We start from the raw sequence: 20227 nt of genomic DNA, 5'->3' as shown, positions 1-20227 counted from the left end.
ATGTTAACAGCATCCCATGAAATGAAAACATTCCTCATCTTTCATGTATAATTTTACGCATATTTCCCCACAAAACAGCGGACACATTTTGTATCCTTGGAAACATCAGGATCCTGGTTGTAATTTAAAATCGACTTCTGCTCCTTCAGCTTTGAGCAACAACTTTTATGATTCACATACAGGCAGATCACTGTCACTTATAGGGGTGTAACCACCTGCTTACATCTTTTCATTTACTGAGTAATTTTTTGATCAATCAAAATCCAAAATCTGCAGAGTTCAAGAATGGTGGTTATTCCTGTGAGGAGACTTACAAGGCTCCCACTGGAGAATTTAAATGTTATTATCAACAATCAAATAATTCATGGATTATCAAGTTCCATTTGTTGCGACTGTAGTGTTTCTTTTAAGTCTGGATTTTCAGTTTCAGCCTTTTTTGTGTTTGCACAGCTCTGGGTAAGACGACACAAGCTAAAACAAAGAAAGTGCAGCAGTTTGCCCGACAAAATAAAGACGATATGCTTATGCTTGCTTTTAGTTTTCTGTTTTAACACCAGATCGTGTGAAAAACTTCAGTGATGATGATGGTGTCTACAGACTATATCAGGAGCCATATTTTCCCCCAAAATGCACACCACATGTGAGCCAGTTATAAGGATTTACTCAGGGGATCTGACATCTAAACTTTTCCCAAACCAGCTTATAAACAAAGACTGAAATAAAGGATTTAAATTTAAAAAATGTATAGATAAATAAAATAAATAAATAAAAATATCATACTTAGATTTTTTTTTCGTCCACCTATTTCTCTTTCACACTTTTCAAGCCGCAAGGAGTTTAAAAAAATTGAAGAAGTACATGCACTTTTTAACAGTTGTAGTTTACATTTTTACAGAAATGATGGAAGCTAAGGAGGAATAAAGCTTGAAAGAACAAATGAAACTAAAGGCAGGTTTATCGACACTCCCACAACAAGAAACAGCAGTTATTCAAGGCCAACTTGCTGAAGAAAATGAGAAATAATTTCATCATTTAAAAAATTTAGGACATGTGTCGGAGATTGCGTGATTTGCTTTAATGTTGTATTTAATTTATCTTTGTGAAACTAGAAATGACGTTAATTTTTAGCTGTATAGCTTTATGTATTTTTCTATTTTATTCTGTTTTATTTTTGTATTTTTCTACAGACTCCATCGATTTCTGCTTTTAACACAAAACATTTCCAGTTTGGGATCAATAAAGTAACTCTATTCTTTTCTATTCTATTCTATTTTAGCACTCTATCGGCTGAATGTTTAACGCCCCAATCAGGGGACAGTTGCAAGGAGGAAAATAAATATTCATGGATATTTTTAGGGTCAAAGCTTGAATACCTATGAAACTTAATACCTCATAAAACCACAATTAAGACTTTTTAATACTTTTTAAGGCCCTTAATTTTCCCAAAATTGATTCATCAACTTTTAATACTTTTTGAGACCCCGCGGACACCCTGCAATGGTACATCTTTGAGTACAGCTTCAATATTGTCAATCTGAGTTGAATAAGTATTACACTATCTGTTTTAGATTACAATCCAAAGCAAAGACTTAAAAAACTGCATTAAGCTGTTAGTAATAATTGATTAATCAAAGTCATTTTCAATGAAAAGTCAAATGAGACAAAAACAGATTCTGCAGCTTACACAAAGCCCATGTGAACACCACAATAAGCAAGCTGAGCAGTTAAGCAAAGCTCTGTGGTGCTCTGCTCAGCCGTGCACCGAGTCCCATGCTTTGGAGAGAAGTGCTCATTTTTTCAAGGTCATCTTATAAATATGTGTTTGATTTGCAAAATATTTCAGGTTAATCCAGCTACAGAAATAAGATAACCAGAGAGACAAAAAAGATAGTGTGAATGATACAAATACAAAGGGAGACACTGCACATCTCCTGCTAGAGGAAGGAGGAGAAAAGGAGAGTGAGAGAAACATAGAGGTAGATTCTTCGGGATTGCCTTGTTGTTTTTCATTAACATTCCAAGAGAAGGTGTTGATGGACAGAGCCTGAGCGCAGAGGGTCGGATATCACACACACACACACTCGCGAAGCGCGAGCACTGGGCGTGGGAAACATAACACACACACAATGTAACCCTGACACACCCTTATCAATCAGGTCAATTGATTATACAGGCAGAGACAAAGCCTTTCAGCGTGTCCTCTCCCCTCTTTCTCTGCTGCTGACCATTAGCGGTCTGATCATTTGACTTGTCCGGGTGCTCTTTGAGACTGCGTGGGGTAAATGTAAGAGGTGGCAGAGGACGAGGGACACATCTATTCATCAGCAAACTCACGAAGGCTGAAATCCTCTCTGTCTGAGTCACGTGCTGAATAATATGATCATTATTTCTTTTAACTGTTGCAGCTGCAGTCAGTCTGAGAAACATGTGCCCGGGAATTTCTCTATCTCTAACCACACATCTAAAGCATTTTGCCACTGTCTATTTTTTTCATCAAACTGTATTAAAATTTTTATCTAAAATTTCCTTCAAAATGGTCAAAATGTAGGAAAATATAAAAGAAGAAAAGTTTACTGTGTTACTCCCCAAACCAAAGTCCATTTCTTTTAAATTCTTTAATACTTATATTTTATTCACTTTTTAATGAGGTTACAGCAAAAAAAAACATATTATACAACAACTTTGTGTCAGTTAACAAAAGTTCATACAGCCTCCTTGTAAATAGTCAGTTCTCCTCAGTCTTTCAGGTTGGTTTTTTAAAGTCCATCCACTTTTCCCATTTTTTTTTTTTGACAAATAGATTGTTGAAGTCTCAAATTGTGTGTAAAGATCTCCATGTCATATAAATTCTCCACAATGTCCATCCAGTTATTCAGAGTGGGAGGGTCCTCCTTGTACCATTTTCTTCTTATGGCTTTCTTACATGCCACAAGTAATATTCCAACCAGGTATCTGTCTTTGTTTTGAATAATTCCTTGTGTTAAGTTTCCCAAATACAGCACTTCACATGTCTTAGGAATTACATAACCCAAGATTGCTTTCATTGCTTTCCACACTTCGTCCCAGTACTTGCTCATTTTTACACACTGCCAAAACACATGAGCGTGGTCCACATCATACTCCCCACGCTGTGTCCAGCAAGGTTGTGGGACAAGTGAGGATTTTCCTTTGATTTTTGGGGTGATGAAAAATCTAATTATATTTCTCCAGCCATATTCCCTCCATGTTCTAGAGCTTGATGTTTTACTTTGCGTCTTACACATGTTATGCCACTCTTCTCTAGTTATTTTACTCTTTTGTTCCTTTTCCCACTTGTCTCTAATGTAGAGAGTGGAAGTTGTTCTATTTCTTATCATGTTTTGGAACAGCACTGAAACTACTCCTGAGTGTGCCTCTATATGCATTGCATAATGTTGTAATCAATCCATTTAGTTTACATGGGGAATCAAGCTTTATCTCTTTATTGAAATAACCCCTTATTTGTAGGTACATGTAAAAATCTCCAAGTCTTATTCTCTCATGTCTTTGAAATTCTTATTTTCTTTTTACTAAAAACAGTCATTAACTGAAAATGTAAAACCTAAAACAAAAAAAGTCCAAAAAAATCTTCATATTTGCAGTGATTGGATAATTCGTTCAACAATCCCTGCAAAAAATTCAATGTCCCCTGAACCAAACAACTATGAAATTTTTCTTCTGTGCTCTGGAATAAAAAAATCAAAAAGGAATAAATGATTTATCTTTAACATGTTACATTTAAAGCTCTTAACAAATGATCCAAGCACACTAATGCCCATTAGCTCCATATGACATGTTTTTAAATGTTTCACAAGTCGACGCAGTAGCCTCAGGAGGAAGATGAGAGGGAGCAGACACAGAGGGGAGAGGGGGGAAGATGAGGGGAAGCACAGGAACAGGAAGTAAGGGGGAAAATAATCCACCCTGGCCTGGCAGGAATTCCCCCGTGCCGCTTCCTGCAAGATTTCTGACCAGCTATTGTGTATGTATGGATGTGTGTGAAGGGCTGTGTGTGTGTGTGTGTGAGTTTCCTGCAGGCCTTTTCTAAGCGGCCAGTGTGGGGGATCTTTTAGCCCCTGCTGAAGTTTGGCTGCAGGGTCTAACATGAGGTGGGTTCACATCTGAGCCTCCAAACCACATAACAAATGCGTGTGTAGACGGACACACACACACACACACACACATCTGAGCCTACTGATCTCTGACCCTGGAATGTGCATGGAGAGAGAAGAAGTGTGTTCGTGTGTGAGGATTTGTGTGTGTGTGTGTGAGGGGGTAGAGGGTGCTCCAACTAATGCAAATAAGGTGGGATTAACAAAAGCCATAGAGGGTTTCACATCATATACAAGGCTGCACACATGCATGCATACACAACCATTGCAGAACTACAACTGTGGGGCGCAGTTTTTGCCTGGTGGTAAAAATCTTCCAGAGGCGAAAGTCTCGAGCAGGCTGCCTGAGTTTGATACCAACCGTCGGCACTTCCTCACTCTCTCTGCGTTTCTTGATACATCCATCGTCCTTTTCTTCTCTGAGTGGAGGCATTAAAAATAACTAGCTGACGACTTAAGCTCTATTTTTTTTCTCTCTTTTTTTTTAATATCCAGTTTTTTATTCACAATAATTTTTCACACAGACTGCAGTTTAAACCAGAGTTAAATTCATTGTATTCATTAAGATATTTGGCGAATAAAAGCTATTTTGATTTTGAAAAACAGCAAGAGTACTGTAAGCTAATGTAAGCATGTTTTATACATATTTATATTTAAAAAAATCTGAATTATGTTATCCTCTTTGACAAAATAAGGGAAACAAAGATTTTCTTTCATGACACACCAATCTATTAGTGCTGTATGATTTGGGGAAAAGGTGCGATTGGCGATTAGGTGGACAATATTGCGATTGCGATTGTGCTTGCGATTTAATAAAAAAAGTTGTGTCATGAGTCTACAGATTTGCTTGGTTATCATGGAGAAAAATCAAGAAAAGAGCAGAGATGGATTACTGAGGATTTTAATTGTGTAATAATTCTTAAAATATCCAAACTTACTGTGTACAAACAACAATGTACAGCACAACAGTACTGTTTTGTTTGTATTCAAAATAGCACATTTATGCCACTTTTGCTTTGCATGTTTTAAAAATTACATCTTTTTGCTGTGTCATTCAACCGGTAACCAAAATAACGCCAAATAACAGAGGTAGAGTTTCTTTTCACCATGAGCACCTCACTTACTTCTTTGTGCTCCATCTTGTCTGATTAAACTGCCGTACCATGGGGGCAGGTAGTCACATGACCAGTTGAAACAGTGACTGATTAGTCATCTCACGCTCGCTCTCTTACTCAGTCACACACACACACACACAGACACGCACATCACTCTCACAAACACGCTCATTTTTTACACTTTTTTAAAATAATTGCACAATCGCACCTCTTTTGCGATTACGTAATTGCATGTGCTGACATTGCGATCGCGATTGCGATAATCGTGCAGCACTACTGACAGCATAAGAATAAGGGTTCATTTTTAACTGCTAAAGTAGCTGCTAACTATAGGACAAGGTGATTAAAGTGAGCTATGATGATGCTGGTAAGAAAGTGCTGGATAAAGCTACAACTGTTGCCAACTGAGCGACTTTGTTGCTACATTTAGCAATTTTTCAGACACCTTGAGACAAATCTAATGAGTTTTTTGGAAGTTGGAGACTCTGACGTGAAAGCATGTTTTGATCTAACGCTCCTCAACACGCTATTGTGGGCCCCTCCCCTCTCCAAAACACTCACAGACGGAGCAGCTCGCAGCTGCAGTCGGAGCAGATGACTACATGCAAATGAATCTCACGTGTGCTTGCCTCTTTTGGGACACTTCTGCCTGTCCCAAGCCCAGATAAAGGAGGAGGGTTGATATGAAGACAATAAAAAGAAAACATGAATCGATAAAAGAGCATTTGTAGTTTTAAACATATTTACACTTGGGTTTTTTTTTAACCCTCTTTCCGTCTCTCCCACAATGTTATTCCTCTCTCCAACAACGTCCATGACGATTACATGCAAATGGCTTATTGTGTGAATTAGGCAATAGCATCATTTAGCAACTTTTAGCTGCATGGGAGACTACACACTCAGATTTTAAACAAGCCCTGGTGATTTTAACAGAGTCCAAATTCACATGCTGCCAATATATTACTTTATTTCTCTTGCTGTCTATTTGCTTGGCTTTATGTCTGAATCAAACATCTTGGAGGTCACTGTATGGCTTTGACCCTGACTGATTCATCCATCAGTTTGACACCAAGGAAAGCTAAAGTTTGATTTCTTTGGAAAATCCGTAATAAGTTCTGTCACACAAAAATAACCATTCAAAAGCTTAATTCGTGTTGACTCCTTGTCTTCTGTTGGCTTTGAGTGCTTGATCAAGCTGCGCTCCCACACCAACCACAGAATCAGGACCTCCTAAAGTCTTTCAGTGATTCCCGCTGGAGGAGGGAGAGAAGGATGGATGCATTTTCAAAGTGTGGTTGGTGGGTTTGGAGAGACGGATCAATGACAGTGAAAAAAATTCTGCACTCTCTCTGAACTGATGAACTATTAAGGGACAGTTGAGTGTTTTCTCTTAGTGTTCAAGCCATACTAATACCTCCCATCAGTTACACAGTGATACTGACCCGTGAAGGCTTCTAATAGAGTGTTAAACATCAAAGAGGTCGATAAATTAAAAAACAGTAAGCTTTTTGTGAAAGACGGCTTTATCTACCTCTGGAGAGGGGCAGGTTTTGTTTGGACTCTGTTCTGTTACACACACAAACACGCACACACACATAGACTGCCTTGTTGAGTCCTTATAATTCTGATTTTTTGCAGCCTGTGATTACATGTTCTGCAAACAGCTGTGACTGATTAAGTCACGGTGATGCAGCATTCATTAAATAGCTGGTGGGTGTAGGAGAGCTGCTTTAAACCAGCAATGATACAATCGAAATGTCACAGCAGCTTGGTTCAAGGAATAAAATCATGAACATCATGTTTGAAGACTGATTTCACATCAGGCTGCTATGGTTTTAGATGGTATCGCTAATTAAAAATAAAAAACACATCCAAAGAATAGATCCCCCTAGGGAAATACTGACAAAATGTGTAATGCTGATGCTCAATGTCAAAGACTACCATTCATTTCTATCCATTAAAATGTCACTTTTCGCAACTTTACAGGCACTATCTGAAGATTTGATAAGATACAAACAAAACCACACGTCTCTTTGTGTGCCCCTCTTGTTAATTTGAACAAACATGTCCCCTGTCACTCCTCCTGTCATAAATAATCTCCTGCCCATTCATTCAAAGACTGTCTCCATAAATGCTCATTACAGAGCCATTAAATTTGCCGCTGAGAATGCTTATTGATCGGTGGCTTGCCTGTCCCTCCACAGAGTGAGCATGTGACAGTGAGGGCGTATGTTTTCGAGTAGAGTCACATTCATGGGGTTGGAGGCATAGAGAGGGTAAGATCTGAGGGCTGTCTTACCTTCGTGTCCGTGTCTGGGGGTCTATCCATACACTGAGTGGAAGAGTCACTTAAGCTTTGAGATCTACTACCACGGCCCCTGCTCCTTCGCTAAAAAAGGTAAAGAGGAACTCCAAGTTACTGGATGAAGTCCAGAGGAAAAATGGCCAAAAACAAAAAGAACTAAAAACTTGAACTAGAAATGAAACTTAAGCTAAAAAAAGGCTGACTGAACTCAAGAATAACTTAAAATTCAGAAACAGTCAAAAACATTTGGCATTAAAAAAGTGATGGTGACAGGAACAAGCTTGTTGGCACTACATAGCAGAAAATGTAAGGTGGCAGATGGTGTTTAGAGAAATATACATTAAATCTCAACTCTAACAATAAAAAATGTAACATGGCTGTCCTCTTGTGATATCTCAGTAATCTAGAGGAACTTCTTTCAAATATTGTATCAAAACTCTATTCAAAATGCAAAACAGCTTACTACTACGGCATATAACTACATCCTTACATATCATCAGCATCAGCTCAAGTCACAGATCTAGACGTGTGTATCTAACAAGAAATAAAGAGCCATGGCCAGTGATCGTGTTTCTGTTATAGCTGGTGATTATTGGACTTTCCTGTGAAAGTTTCCTTTGGCTTCACATGCTGCCTGCGCCACATGGCAATGCTTTACTTTGAGAGCTATAGCAAACACTGTGCTGACTTTTATCAAACCTAATTATATTCTGTCCAATATACTCTTACTGGTGACCCATAAAGCAGTTTTTCTTAAGAGTTGTCTTGTCCATTGATTGTTGTCAGTCAGTGATGCTTTTCACTCAATTAGAATTTCTAATGCTGGTTAAAACAACTCGATATTCATGTTGACTTTGGGTTTAATTTGTGCTTCCCAATGAAAGTGCGCTAAGGCCCAAATTTTGGATTGTTCCAAGACTATCTTGTTAAATTTTTCTGTGGTGTGAAGTATGTAGGCCTGTCACGATTATCAATAAATCGATTAACCGAATGATAAATAAATAAAACGTCCTTGGTAAGTTTGCCAGCCTCGATAAACTGACACGTGCATGCATGTTTGTTTTCCTCCTCTCTTTCGACCAAAGAGGCTGAATGAGGAGATGGCTCACGACGTCTATCTTTCCTAACATCGGGGTGCATAGGTTCTGTAGCGGATTTAGCAGATTTATAGCGGAGTGAGCATCTGTCAAAAATGCAATCTTTGGGGTGAAGACAGGGCTGCTTGCGCGTACACACGGAGAGAGCTGAAGCGAGCGTCCTGAGGGGTAAGGAGGAAACACACGCTAATATGAGCAATGGCACGAAAGATACGGTTCTTAAGCCGCCTGCCACAGTCCCAGTGTGGGTATACTTTGTTTTTTATCAGAATGAACAAAGTGTGAGCTCATGAACACCAACGAGCTGATATGTTGTATTTGTTTGAAAATAGTGGCGACGAAGAAGAAGAGGGAGGTGCAGCAGAGCCTTGTTCTTTGACAATCCGCTCTTACTGAGGCTTTTGGTCTGCAAAGTAAATAAAAATAAAAGCGCCAAATGGTGGGCGCTCAAAGACAGCTACATTGCCAAGAAATACAGCCCTTCAATACTGTTGAAAGCCAGAAACGTTAAAAATGTTTGACAGACAGTACGGATTGCCTGGGAAAAAGTACATGTTACAAACAATTCAGGAACTGTATAAACTCCCTTTTATTTAGGCTATAGTTTTTATTATTGTTGTTTTTTTGGAGTTTAGTTTTTTCTTTAGAGACAGGGACTATGTTTTATTGTTTTTGATTAGTATAAATTCTTTTCATTGACATGTATTTTTTTCTAAAACAGAGTCAATTTCATTGTATTTTTTTCTCTTTCTTGTTTGTTAAATTTATTTCATTTTCTGTTTAATTTATTTTATTTAAAAGATCCTGACCTTTTAATTACAGTTAAATACTCTTAAGAAATTTAAGTTTTTCGCTTTTGATATGGTGTACTCACTTCATTATCCCATTTATCATAATTACATCAATAAAAAAATGAAAAAAAAAAAATCAAAATAATATTGACAATAATATCGTTTATCAGCAATAATTTTTTTGAAAAATCATCATCTAGCAAAACTTGTTATCGTGACAGGCCTAGAAGTATGTAAAGAATGGCTTCACCTCTGGTGATGTGCTTGGCCTCACCAATTTAAAAATATCAAGTCTGATCAAAATGTAGGACCACATATCCTGTTCTCTGGATATTTCCTGAGGACTGCGTAGCACGCTCTCTCTGATTTGACACCAATTCTTTCTACCCTTCGTTCACTCCAGACTTGTTTTTAAAAATCATTTTACAAGATTTTGTGCTGCTTTGGTCATTTTGTGCACATAGCATATTGCTAAACCTCCTAAATAATACTTTTAAAGGACAGCAAGTGACTAGAATATCCTGCAACAAAGTTTTCAGATCACTGTCACATAGGATGGTTTAAATGTTCAAATGTACTGTTCCAGTAAAAATGCAGATGATTGCAAAAGATCCACAGATTCATCAGAAAGCTGCACTAAAGCTTCTAACAAAATAGGAAAATAATAGCATACGTAGCGATGATGAAATAGCTGACCCAAGAGCGATTTTTCTGCAGACTAAACTGAAATAAACTGAACTCAAAATTAGATTTGGCTTTTGTCAGAGTCCAGTCCAAACCATATGTTGCTAACATGCCGTAGACATCCATCAAATGGTATTTTATGAAACGCTCTCTGCTAACAACATTGCTCTCCTCATCATTGATTCCCTCCCGTACATTCCTGTCATCCACACAATCTCAGCTTAATGACATTATGCCCCAGCATCCAAAGCCATTCATACACGATCAATACAGCAGCATGAGTCTTTCCATCAGCGTTTGTTAACATTGTGAAATGTCATCTGCGTGTGTGTTTCAGTGTGCATTTCTATTCACACACAACATATAGCCTGTCCTGTGTTTCAATCATCAAGCCACTGTTCCAGAAATCATAATAATCAAGTCACGTTTGTGTTTTCCATAACAGTGTCCCTCCCACAACTTCAGCAGTGTGTGTGTACGTGTGTTCATCTGTTACAAGTTGTTCACTGCTGGAGAGGTAGTAAAAAATCTGGAGGACAACAGGACGCCTCTCCGGTCAATGTGTGCTTTGAAAACACATTTCCTCTGCATAGCTAGTACTTGGATATGTGTGTTGATATGCGCCTCCTTCTCATTCTTCTCTTATCTGATTGAATCATGCTTGACAAAAGCGAGCTGTCCACCCATCAGGTCTGCATAATGTTGGCTGCATGGCCAGAGCAAGGCTAACAGACCACAAAAGATGAGGTAGGGCTGCAATCATGGACAATAAACTGGTTATCTGTCATTGAGGAGTGAATGCCAATTGCGCAGAAATGTAATAACAAAAGCTTCAGTTTTTTGCCTTCACAAGGTTAACCTGTGTGCCCTTTTAAACCATTATTCATTCCAATGTGGATTTTCATGGTTCAAAAAAGGAAGATTTTCTTTACAGCACTTCAACGCTTTTACCATGTTAAACTGAAACTATTCCCCTGATTTAATGCTGGACAAAAGCTGCCGGTGTATCTGGTGACTAAATGGTAGAAACTAATTGACCAGAAAGTTCAGGTAAAAACGACGGGAAAAATCTCTAAAGAATTTGAAAAACAGATTCTTTTTCATTATCCTTGATAAATAAAACTAAACTCAAAAACCAGGTTCAAGGGTCCACATCTTGTACCTGCAAACCCACCCAACAGTTCCTATTCAGGATTTGGTGCCAATAAGCAAAGGAGTGGATGGAGTGATGGGCAACTTTAATAGAGATCAGAGGGACAAAGAAAGAGAGAATGAAAAGGGGAAGTGGAAAATAGTAGATGAAGACCGGTGGAAGTGAGGCTAACAGCGGGAAAGCAAACATAGAAAAGACATAAAGAGAGAAAAGAGCATTAAGAAAACTAAAAAACCCAAGAGGAAACAGTGGACAAGGAATGAGGCTAAGGAAAGAGTGGAAGGGAAAAAGAAGTGGTGGGTGTGTTGAGACTGTGTTGTGACCACAGAGTCGTCTGCGTTGTTGGGTTAAAGAATGAAGAAATAAATCTGAATTCTGACTCTCAATTCTTCTTATTACAGTTATCAACAGCTATTAATCCTGTGTGTTAACATATGATTGAAATTCCCTTTTCTCTGTATTCACAGCAGTTTTATAATCTATCCTAACAACGTTTGGCAAATTTAAGCAAGGTTTTGATTTAAAAATCAAATCAACGTAACAATCTTGACTTAAGATTTATAGTTTAAACAAATGATGCAACATTAACCCAGTTTGGTCTGAAAACCATGATGTAAAGGAAGGAGACAGTGTCAATGTGCCTTAATTTGTGTCTAATCGTCGTTTTTGTTTTGAAAGATAACACTGTCTCACATGACACAAGTTGAGGAGGACTGCGATTCACACTCTACGGTTTAGCGTTAGAAAGCTTAGCACTGAAGTACTGTACTTTGATATTTTGATACCTTCAATACACTTTCACTTTTGACTTGTCATGGCATTTTTTTGTTTTTTACATAAAATGTCCCATTCAACTGTCATTATTGTGGAACAGCTGCAGTTTAACTACAGTGAGCCAAAAAGGACAAAATGGAACATGAAAAAAAAATTGGTCATTTTTTTAAATCCAAAAATTAGAAACACTGGCATCACTATTTTGTCCTAAATAATAATTAACATTAACATAAAATCACACAGAACAAAAAAAATCCTCTAGTTGGAGTGATTTCATCATGGAGATGATTTAGGTGAAATAAATGATCAGTTTTAGGGGATAGTGTGTATGAGTGAGTTGTATATCTATCACCTTGTTAGCTCAACGTCATGCTGCAAACATAAATATCTTCAATTTACACCGTTAAATCCACTGTTTGTTCAATTTAAACAATTTTAAACAGACTGGTTTTAACTGTTCACTGTGTTTTATTTTCTCTAAATCCAAAAAAGTAAATAAAAATGATTCAGTTTTTCTTCTTTCAGACAGATGTGTGATGTAGTGTTGAGGGTGTTAAAGGAGAAGCACAATCTCTGAAATAAGAAAAATCAAGAGGACTCTTACCAATTTGCTGTGGTGGTATTTGCAATATCCACAGTACTTGACATTGTCTGCGTCCGATCCTTGTTCCTCACACAACAACCCCGCAAACTGGGCACTGTGGTGGGAAATCAGCGTAAACTATCATTAGTGAAAGTAAAACATAGTAATACAAAACACCAGCAGTCATTATTAGTGACATTGTTAAACAATAAATATCCTTGTGTCATCAGGTGCTGGTTTCAAAACACGATTTGAACATAAGGGAGTTGACAGAAACTGATGCAAGCAGAACTGGCTTTGTGCATCTGAACCACAGACACGTGAACAAATGTAACATCTGCAGTCTCTGGAAATGCATCTATTTAAGTAGTCAACACTGCAGTGGAGTTTGAGTAAGTAACTGAAGCAACAATCTCCCTCTTTGTGGAGTTAATGTGATTTTAACGGGTCTCACCATGTGACATGAAAGGCCTGCCGGCAGCCATGTTTGTTGCAGGTCATACAGGCTCCAGTGGCTGCTTTGCTCTCTCTGCCCTGGTCCTCACAGATGTAGCATGTCTATTCATACACACAAATAAAAATACATTTATACAAAAATGAACTTTATTAATATTAAATTCCTCAGTAAAAAAAAAAAAAAAAACAGTTATGTAGAGTTGAAACGTCACCTTGTTGTAGCGCTCATGTGGCACAGACTGGAGGACTATCGGTTCCATAGTCGACACATTGGCAAATTCCACCTCAGGTATGTAAAGGGCACAAACCACATGGGCCCAGCCTGCAAGGACACACACAAAACAACTATTATGTTCTGCAGCAAAAGATAGGTTATGGCCATTTACAAAAGTTAACGTTTGTATTTTAAAGCACGTTTTAAAGCCTTGAAGAGTAATAAAAGTGTGATTTGTTGGTTTCAAGTTGTAGCAGTGCTCTTAAATTTATGGCAGGAGTGACAGCAACTGATAACCTGCTCCATATATCCCCTAAAGAGTTTTATCAGCTGGTTGAAAGAAAAAAAAACTTTTCCGTACATTCTTTAGAGTTGTGACTTATGACACAGACTCAGAAAATGTGAGAAAAAAAAAAAGTGTCTGTCACTTCTTTGACTTTGTTAAACTTTGATGCATGGTATGGAGCTACGCATGCTTGTTTTCCACTGATGTGTTTATGTCACAGAAACATTATTCTGCATAGATTAGTGACAGGGTGTTGGGAAAAAAAGTTTTTAGACACCCTTAAAATTTTATATAAGCTCACATATTATCATGAAATATTTGTGTAAAATTGTTTTTTGTGCTTTAGTCCACACAATATTTCTTTTGTCTTATTGTTTACTAGAAGAACTAAATTCAAAACTAAATTCTTGACAGTTTCAATATTTTAGTTTCGAACATTGTCAGTATCAAAATAAAAAAATTACAGAATATGTGTTCAAAACTGAACATAAAATAAACCATCACATCATCATATCAATAGTTAGTAGCCCTGACATTTCCACGCAGTAGAGCTCTAAGTCTGGCTGTAATGTTCCCCATGAGTCTTTCACACTATTGAGGGGTAGTCTTGTCCCATTCTTCTTGAACTACTGCTTTTAAGTCATCTACATTTTTTGGTTTATGCTTTGAAACAGACCTTTAGACAATCCACCACAGATTTCTATTGGGACTCATGTTAAGGGATTGAGCCGGCCAATCTAAGGCCCCGTTTACATTCCAACGTTTCATCTGAAAACACAAAGGCGCTGTGAAAACGCAGTGAAAAAAATCAGCGTTTACATGGAAATGCTGATGGACTAAAAAAGCTGTAGTAAGCATGCCAGGCCTGTATATGGTGCCATAACTGTCTTGTCTAGAATCCGCTTTTGGGAGATCACCACCAAAGTAGAGTTGAGCTGGCCATCTGGCGTATTGGGAAATACTAAGTGAAAAAGTGGAGTAAAAGCTGCTCATTTTGTGAAAGACAGTCAGCAGATACAGCACATTGAGCAGCACAAGCACAACACGGTAGTTCGGGACGATCGTAACAACGGTACTGTTGTCCTGTTGTATGCCCTCGCATGAGGCGGGGTGTAATGTCAGCGTTTCCACTGAAAACGCTGGCTTACTGTTTACACGGCAGCGGTGTCGGGAGCATTTCAGAAAAATCCCACTCTGGAGGTCGTTTACAAAAGTTTGCGTTTTAGGTCGGCTGAAACGCCGTTTCCGTGTAAACGCGAGGCTGAAACGCAACAAAACTTTTGCGTTTCAGCCTAAAACCGTTGTCATGTACACGGCTCCCAACTGTGCTCCTGCACCCAAGTTCTTTTGGTGCTAGATGTTGCAAGAAGCATTTTCTAGTTGAAACATCTAGTTTTGACCTCAACGTGCAAATGTAGAAATGAGCATGAGGGATTGGAGAATGGCACAATACTTGTACAGGGTATATGCTGAAATCCTGAGGTTAAATTCAGTTCCCCTCTAAGACTTTTTTCAAAACCTTTCAAAAAGTCTTAAGACCTTATCTCGACTTTAAGCTGCTATTAGCAACCAATCTTTGATGATTGTAGTTGTCATTTTAACATTAATTAGATAAGCTGAGAAGGAATAAAGCTTGAAAGTATAAATGAAACTAAAGGCAGGTTAATTAACATTCCCATTCCCACAACGAGTAACAGTTATTTAAGGCCTTTTGCATAAAATACATACGGATGGATACTAAACTACTGCACAAACTGAGTTTGTTGTCACATTAGCTTACGGATATGTTGGGCTGCTAGTGCTACGTATAGCCCGGGCCTCACAAAATTACAACTTTGCTTGTTGTCACGTCTCAAACAGCACTACATAACTGTACTGATAAATACCTTATCTCATCGCCTTGTATCCAGTAAAAAGGTGATTTGAACAAAGAACATTTGTTCCAAAACAACTGAGAACAGAAGCTGGGGGAAGCTTTCTCTAAATCATAAGGATTCAAAATCCCAGGTCATCAAAAGTCCGAGAAACTTTCTCAGGAGGCTTGAGAGACTCTTATGATCTAGAGTGAAATATTTTGAGACGCTAAAGCTTTTTCTAGATCCTCACGCTGGTCTGTGATGAGTGTGATGAGCAAAATGATCATCCAATCACCAGGTGTGGTTGTTTTTGAAGGTTCAGACCCTGAAAACATTTTCCAATAGATGGACTATTTCTGTGGCGGATATATGGAATAGTCTGTCTGGCGTGTCAGGTTAGATTGTAACAGTCGCAAGCAAAAATATTCATGGATACGTTTGGAGTAAAGCTTGAATACCAATACAATTTAATACCTCATAACATTACGTTAAAGACTTTTTAAGGGCCATAATTTTCCCACAATTGATTTATCAACTTTTAATACTTTTTAAGACCCTGTTGTAAGAGTTCAATGTGTCATCAGTGAGATGACCAAAAGCAAAGGCACCCAAGCAACTCCAAACCATGATCCTGCTTCCACCATGCTGACACCAGGTGCTGTACATATGGGAAATGATGCTTGGCCTGGCTCTCTGTGTACCTTCACATTAGCAAGAGGAAGATAAAGCTGGAAACTGGACTTTTCTTCTAGTTCTTGTAAGCTTTGGTCCAGCTAGGCTAACCTCTGTCTCTCATTGATCAGGGGCTTCTTGGCTTCTTGGCAGCCTGTGGGACCTGAAGACATGATCTACAACCTGGCCACATACAGTGCAGGTGGAACCCTGGACACCAGTTTGGTTTGACCACTGCTGCTGAAGCTGGGATGTCATTTGACGGTTTTCCCCGCACACGTGGATCAGGGTTCAGCCATTTCGTGCTGAAGAAACCCTTAGACGCCCAGATCCTTGTTTGTCTTCCAAGCTGCTGGTTTGTCTAAAATTTCTGCAATGTATCTACCTGCTGAAGGACTGCATCTGCACTTCTGTTGGCAGCTGTACCCTTCCTGGTTGAGAATCTATAAATAAAAGGCATGACCTCATTAGTGGGTCACTGGTACCAAAATGACCCAATTCTGAAAATTCCTTACGTATTTTTATGAAACCAACCAATTTAATGTCTTTATTGCTGTTCAAGATTAGTTTAGAATAGTGGCTGTGACTGGACTAAAAGAAATTTCACTAGAAGACCTGCACTTTGCACTTGAAGAGTAATTCCTCATGCAATATTTCACAAATACATAGGGTGTCTGAAAACTTTTATCCACTACTGTATACAGACTGCTCCTCCTTTTTCTTCACCCCCATCAGGCTTTCCCCCCCACCTACACCAGGCAGAATTGTGGTAGGTGAGAGGTTACTCCTGGCAGGGAGAGTCTCCCATTGTGAGGTGAATGTGTGAACGGAGAGTTCCTGAAAATGTCAAGGCCTGAATGGCCAAAATTATTTGGAAAAAAGCAGAAGAAACGGTCACTGTTGGAAAGAGAGGAAAGACTGCTCCCCCTCTTCTTTCTGCACATTCTACTGGCAGCTAGTATATTGAGTGTATCACAGTGGGAGGTTTTCTCTACAAGACATGCTCTCACAACTTATGTGTGAACAGAAAGTTCCTGAAAATATCGGGGCCTGGACGTTCTGAAGTCAACCACAGAGTGTGAAGAGTTCATGTGTGAAAGGGACTTTGAATGAACCAGAATAAAAGTGGTTAATGTATAAAACTTCTGTGGCACACAAAGCGCAACCTAAATGTGGTCTTGAATCATCATAAAAATGTCAAAATGCACTTTGGGTTACATTCAGCAATCAGAAATAAAACAATCAACTTTGTGAAAGCTGAGTTGTAAATATGTTTAATTGCAAACTGGTTGTTAATCTAGCCAGCTAACACACAGCTGCCTGTCAGCATGACAAACTGGGGGCGGCAGGATGACAGTGGGGCCTGCTGGAGTGGCAGAAGAATTGACGACTGGCCGAGGAGGAGCAGAAGGAGGTCGGCAGGAGGTCAAATGGAGGTGGGAGTCTCCTGCCACACTGGAGGTGTCTGTTTTTCCCCCGTAGCGGAAACAAAAACAGGCTTAAACTTACAGTTGAACCCCTGACCTGCCTTTGACCTGGTGAGCGGGACAGGGGGAGGAGGGCAGAGGGCGGGACGGAGGGGAGGCGGCGGGTGTGAAATGGGGGCATGTTGTTGTTTTGAAGTCCCTCCAAGAATCTGGAAGAGGCCTATAAAACAGGACTATAAAAGTGGCACAGCCTGCCTCGGCAAACTCAGAGTTCAACTTCTACAGCTTTCATGAAAGAAAGAAACATCTTTTTTTCAAAGATGAGTTCAGAAAACGTGTGTGAGATTTGATTTTTTATCAATGCTCTTATTCCAAATCAACATAAAACAACAGAAGGAAATCAGCTGAGATGATGCTTTTATGGCTCTTTCTGCAGTAAACCACTTTTAAATCACGACACTAATTTCTGTAAGAAATAAACAGCATTTTTATGATTGATGGACTTGAATTCTCAAACTTTGGCAACATCTCCTGTAATCTCCGAAACATTGAGCTCATTTTTCATCAGCACATTTCCAATCCTTCAGTAAACAACCTCCTTCAGCTGTTTGCTGTCTTTTATTTTGTTGTAACAGAAGCATAAACATTTAGCGCGTCAGAAAACTAGGACCAGGCAAGCAGCTTTAATTCAATGTCTCTTTCTTTCTTTCAAGATGAAGAATTCAAACGCCGTTTTCAGACTAATACCTTTACTCTGCTTTATTACTGTCCCACCTGAAATAACAGCCACTACCACACACATCAACAAGTGAAGAGGAACTGACAGGAGCTGAGAAACGGACGGTCGGGGGGAAAAGACGGTGAGAGAAAAATGGGAGGAAGAGAAGAGAGGCAGAGCGGGGTCATGGGAAGGGTAAAATAAAAGAGAAAGTAGTAAAACGGTGTGTGTTAGTGTTGTCCTGATGCCTCCCTGCAGGCCTGGACACAATCCCACAGCTGTGCCGCTCTCTGACTGACTCAAACACACACACACACACACACACACACACACACACACAGAATATTTACAGTCTCCACCAAGCTGACCTCCCGATGAACCCAGAGAGGAGACTCCTCACAGGCCATGCACTATACCCATCCTGGCCCGCCCCCTCATAAACATACACACACACAAACACAGTCTCGTAAAACATGGACTGGCAAAGTCGGTGAAGAGAGGCAGCACACACAACAAACAGCAACATAACTCTCCCAGCACGCTCACACCCCTTAAACTTGCCGGTGACACGCAATTAATGACAAAATACACAAGAGGTTCACCGCAGATGTGTGTGTGTGTGTGTGTGTGTGTGTGTGTGTGTGTGTGTGTGTGTGTGTGTGTGTGTGTGTGTGTGTGTGCACTGAGTTCATGCGAGCATGTGTGTATGGGATTCTACCTCCGTTGTCTGTCCTCTTAAGGGCTCCATCTTTGTGGGGACACAGCTCACATCTCTGTGGGTGAGGAGGAAAATGAGGTCAGATACAAGTCAAGAGGTAAAGACACGAAATTGAAAAATATGTGAGTGTTGGGTAAACTGGGACATGGCCCTGACCCCGGTCAGGAACTCTCTAGAAAAAACACCCTCGCTATCCGCCGGCAAAGGATGTTCCTTCCCATGCACACGTGTTGACAAAAACAAGGCAACAATTTCTGCTGTGCTGATGTTTCTTACGTGTGAGGCTTTAACTGCCAAAGTTTTTATCTTCCCCTTTTCAAGTTGACAAACTTCCCACAGAAGACAGTTAAGGTGCTTCTGCTACCAACAGTGAGCACAGGGCTTTTTAAGAGGTTGCATCAGTTTTTTATTCCTGTTGCAAAAATGATAAATTGCCTGCTGTGCCATGAGTCAATCTAACATTACAGGCAGATTTGTGTAATGCACAGCTGACAGAGTGAGAAAAGAATGAATGAGGAGTGTAGCTATCACATGATGAGACGGGTGTGATGTTGAATCCTAGAGTTAGCAGAATTAGCATGCATCACTTTGAAGCCGGATAACCTAAACCAACCTGTCAAGATTTGAACCATTAATCAAAAATTGTATCTTTGCTTTGGAGCCACAGTCTGTAAAAATTCTCACCCTGTAAACTTGATGACATGTTACTCGTCTTTTTTCCTCCTTAACAGATTTAGTACCTGTATGTGAATGACAAACATGCTGTTCCTCATCAGATTAATGGCTTTAAGGAAAATCTAGTTATCCTGTTAAATTTCTGCAGCAGAAACTTTGCCCCCTGAGCACACACGACTACTGCAAGTGAGCAGATCATTTCTAGCACCTGTATCAACAACTACGCGAGTAAATCTTGGACTGACAAAATCTCGACAGGTCGTCAGAAGTTTGCCGAGGTCACGTAAAGTTGAAACTGCATTGATGCTAAAGCTCCGCTAGTAAAACCATGACCGTGTAAAACATTCAAGCTTTTAAAGCCAGCCACTTCTGTCCTAAGTCAGCTGATCTGGAGATCTGTGGGTCAGCCGAATAATACGTTGTTGATAATTCATCGTTTTAGAGCCAACATGGACATATTCATAGAAACCATCACACTGCTGAAGCTAACAAGGCTCGAACCCAGGCTGCCTGCGCGAAGACAAACCCCATGGAGCACAGCCTACACCATGAGGTAATCTGCCCTCTTTTTTG

The 20227-nt window shown here is 39.4% G+C and overlaps 1 protein-coding gene across 3 annotated transcripts in view; it reads right to left on the bottom strand.

Moving 5' to 3' along the window:
- The window catches only part of mllt10 (MLLT10 histone lysine methyltransferase DOT1L cofactor), a 53727-nt gene that overhangs the window by 25058 nt on the left and 8442 nt on the right, over positions 1–20227 (bottom strand). For 2 of the 3 annotated variants that reach the window (XM_074693496.1, XM_074693497.1), the window contains exons 3-7: positions 18980–19034; positions 13301–13410; positions 13087–13190; positions 12654–12747; positions 7545–7634 (exon numbers count right to left, since the gene is read on the bottom strand). In XM_074693496.1, coding sequence (XP_074549597.1) covers positions 7545–7634; positions 12654–12747; positions 13087–13190; positions 13301–13410; positions 18980–19034 — 453 coding nt within the window. The remainder of the gene's footprint in view (positions 1–7544; positions 7635–12653; positions 12748–13086; positions 13191–13300; positions 13411–18979; positions 19035–20227) is intronic. The other variant, XM_074693499.1, reaches the window with a different exon arrangement.

Source organism: Halichoeres trimaculatus, unplaced genomic scaffold (assembly GCF_033239565.1).
Source record: "Halichoeres trimaculatus isolate MK-OKI-2021-1 unplaced genomic scaffold, fHalTri1.1 fHalTri1_scaffold_18, whole genome shotgun sequence".
Classification (NCBI taxonomy): domain Eukaryota; kingdom Metazoa; phylum Chordata; class Actinopteri; order Labriformes; family Labridae; genus Halichoeres; species Halichoeres trimaculatus.
This window is presented reverse-complemented; position numbering and strand designations above follow the sequence as displayed.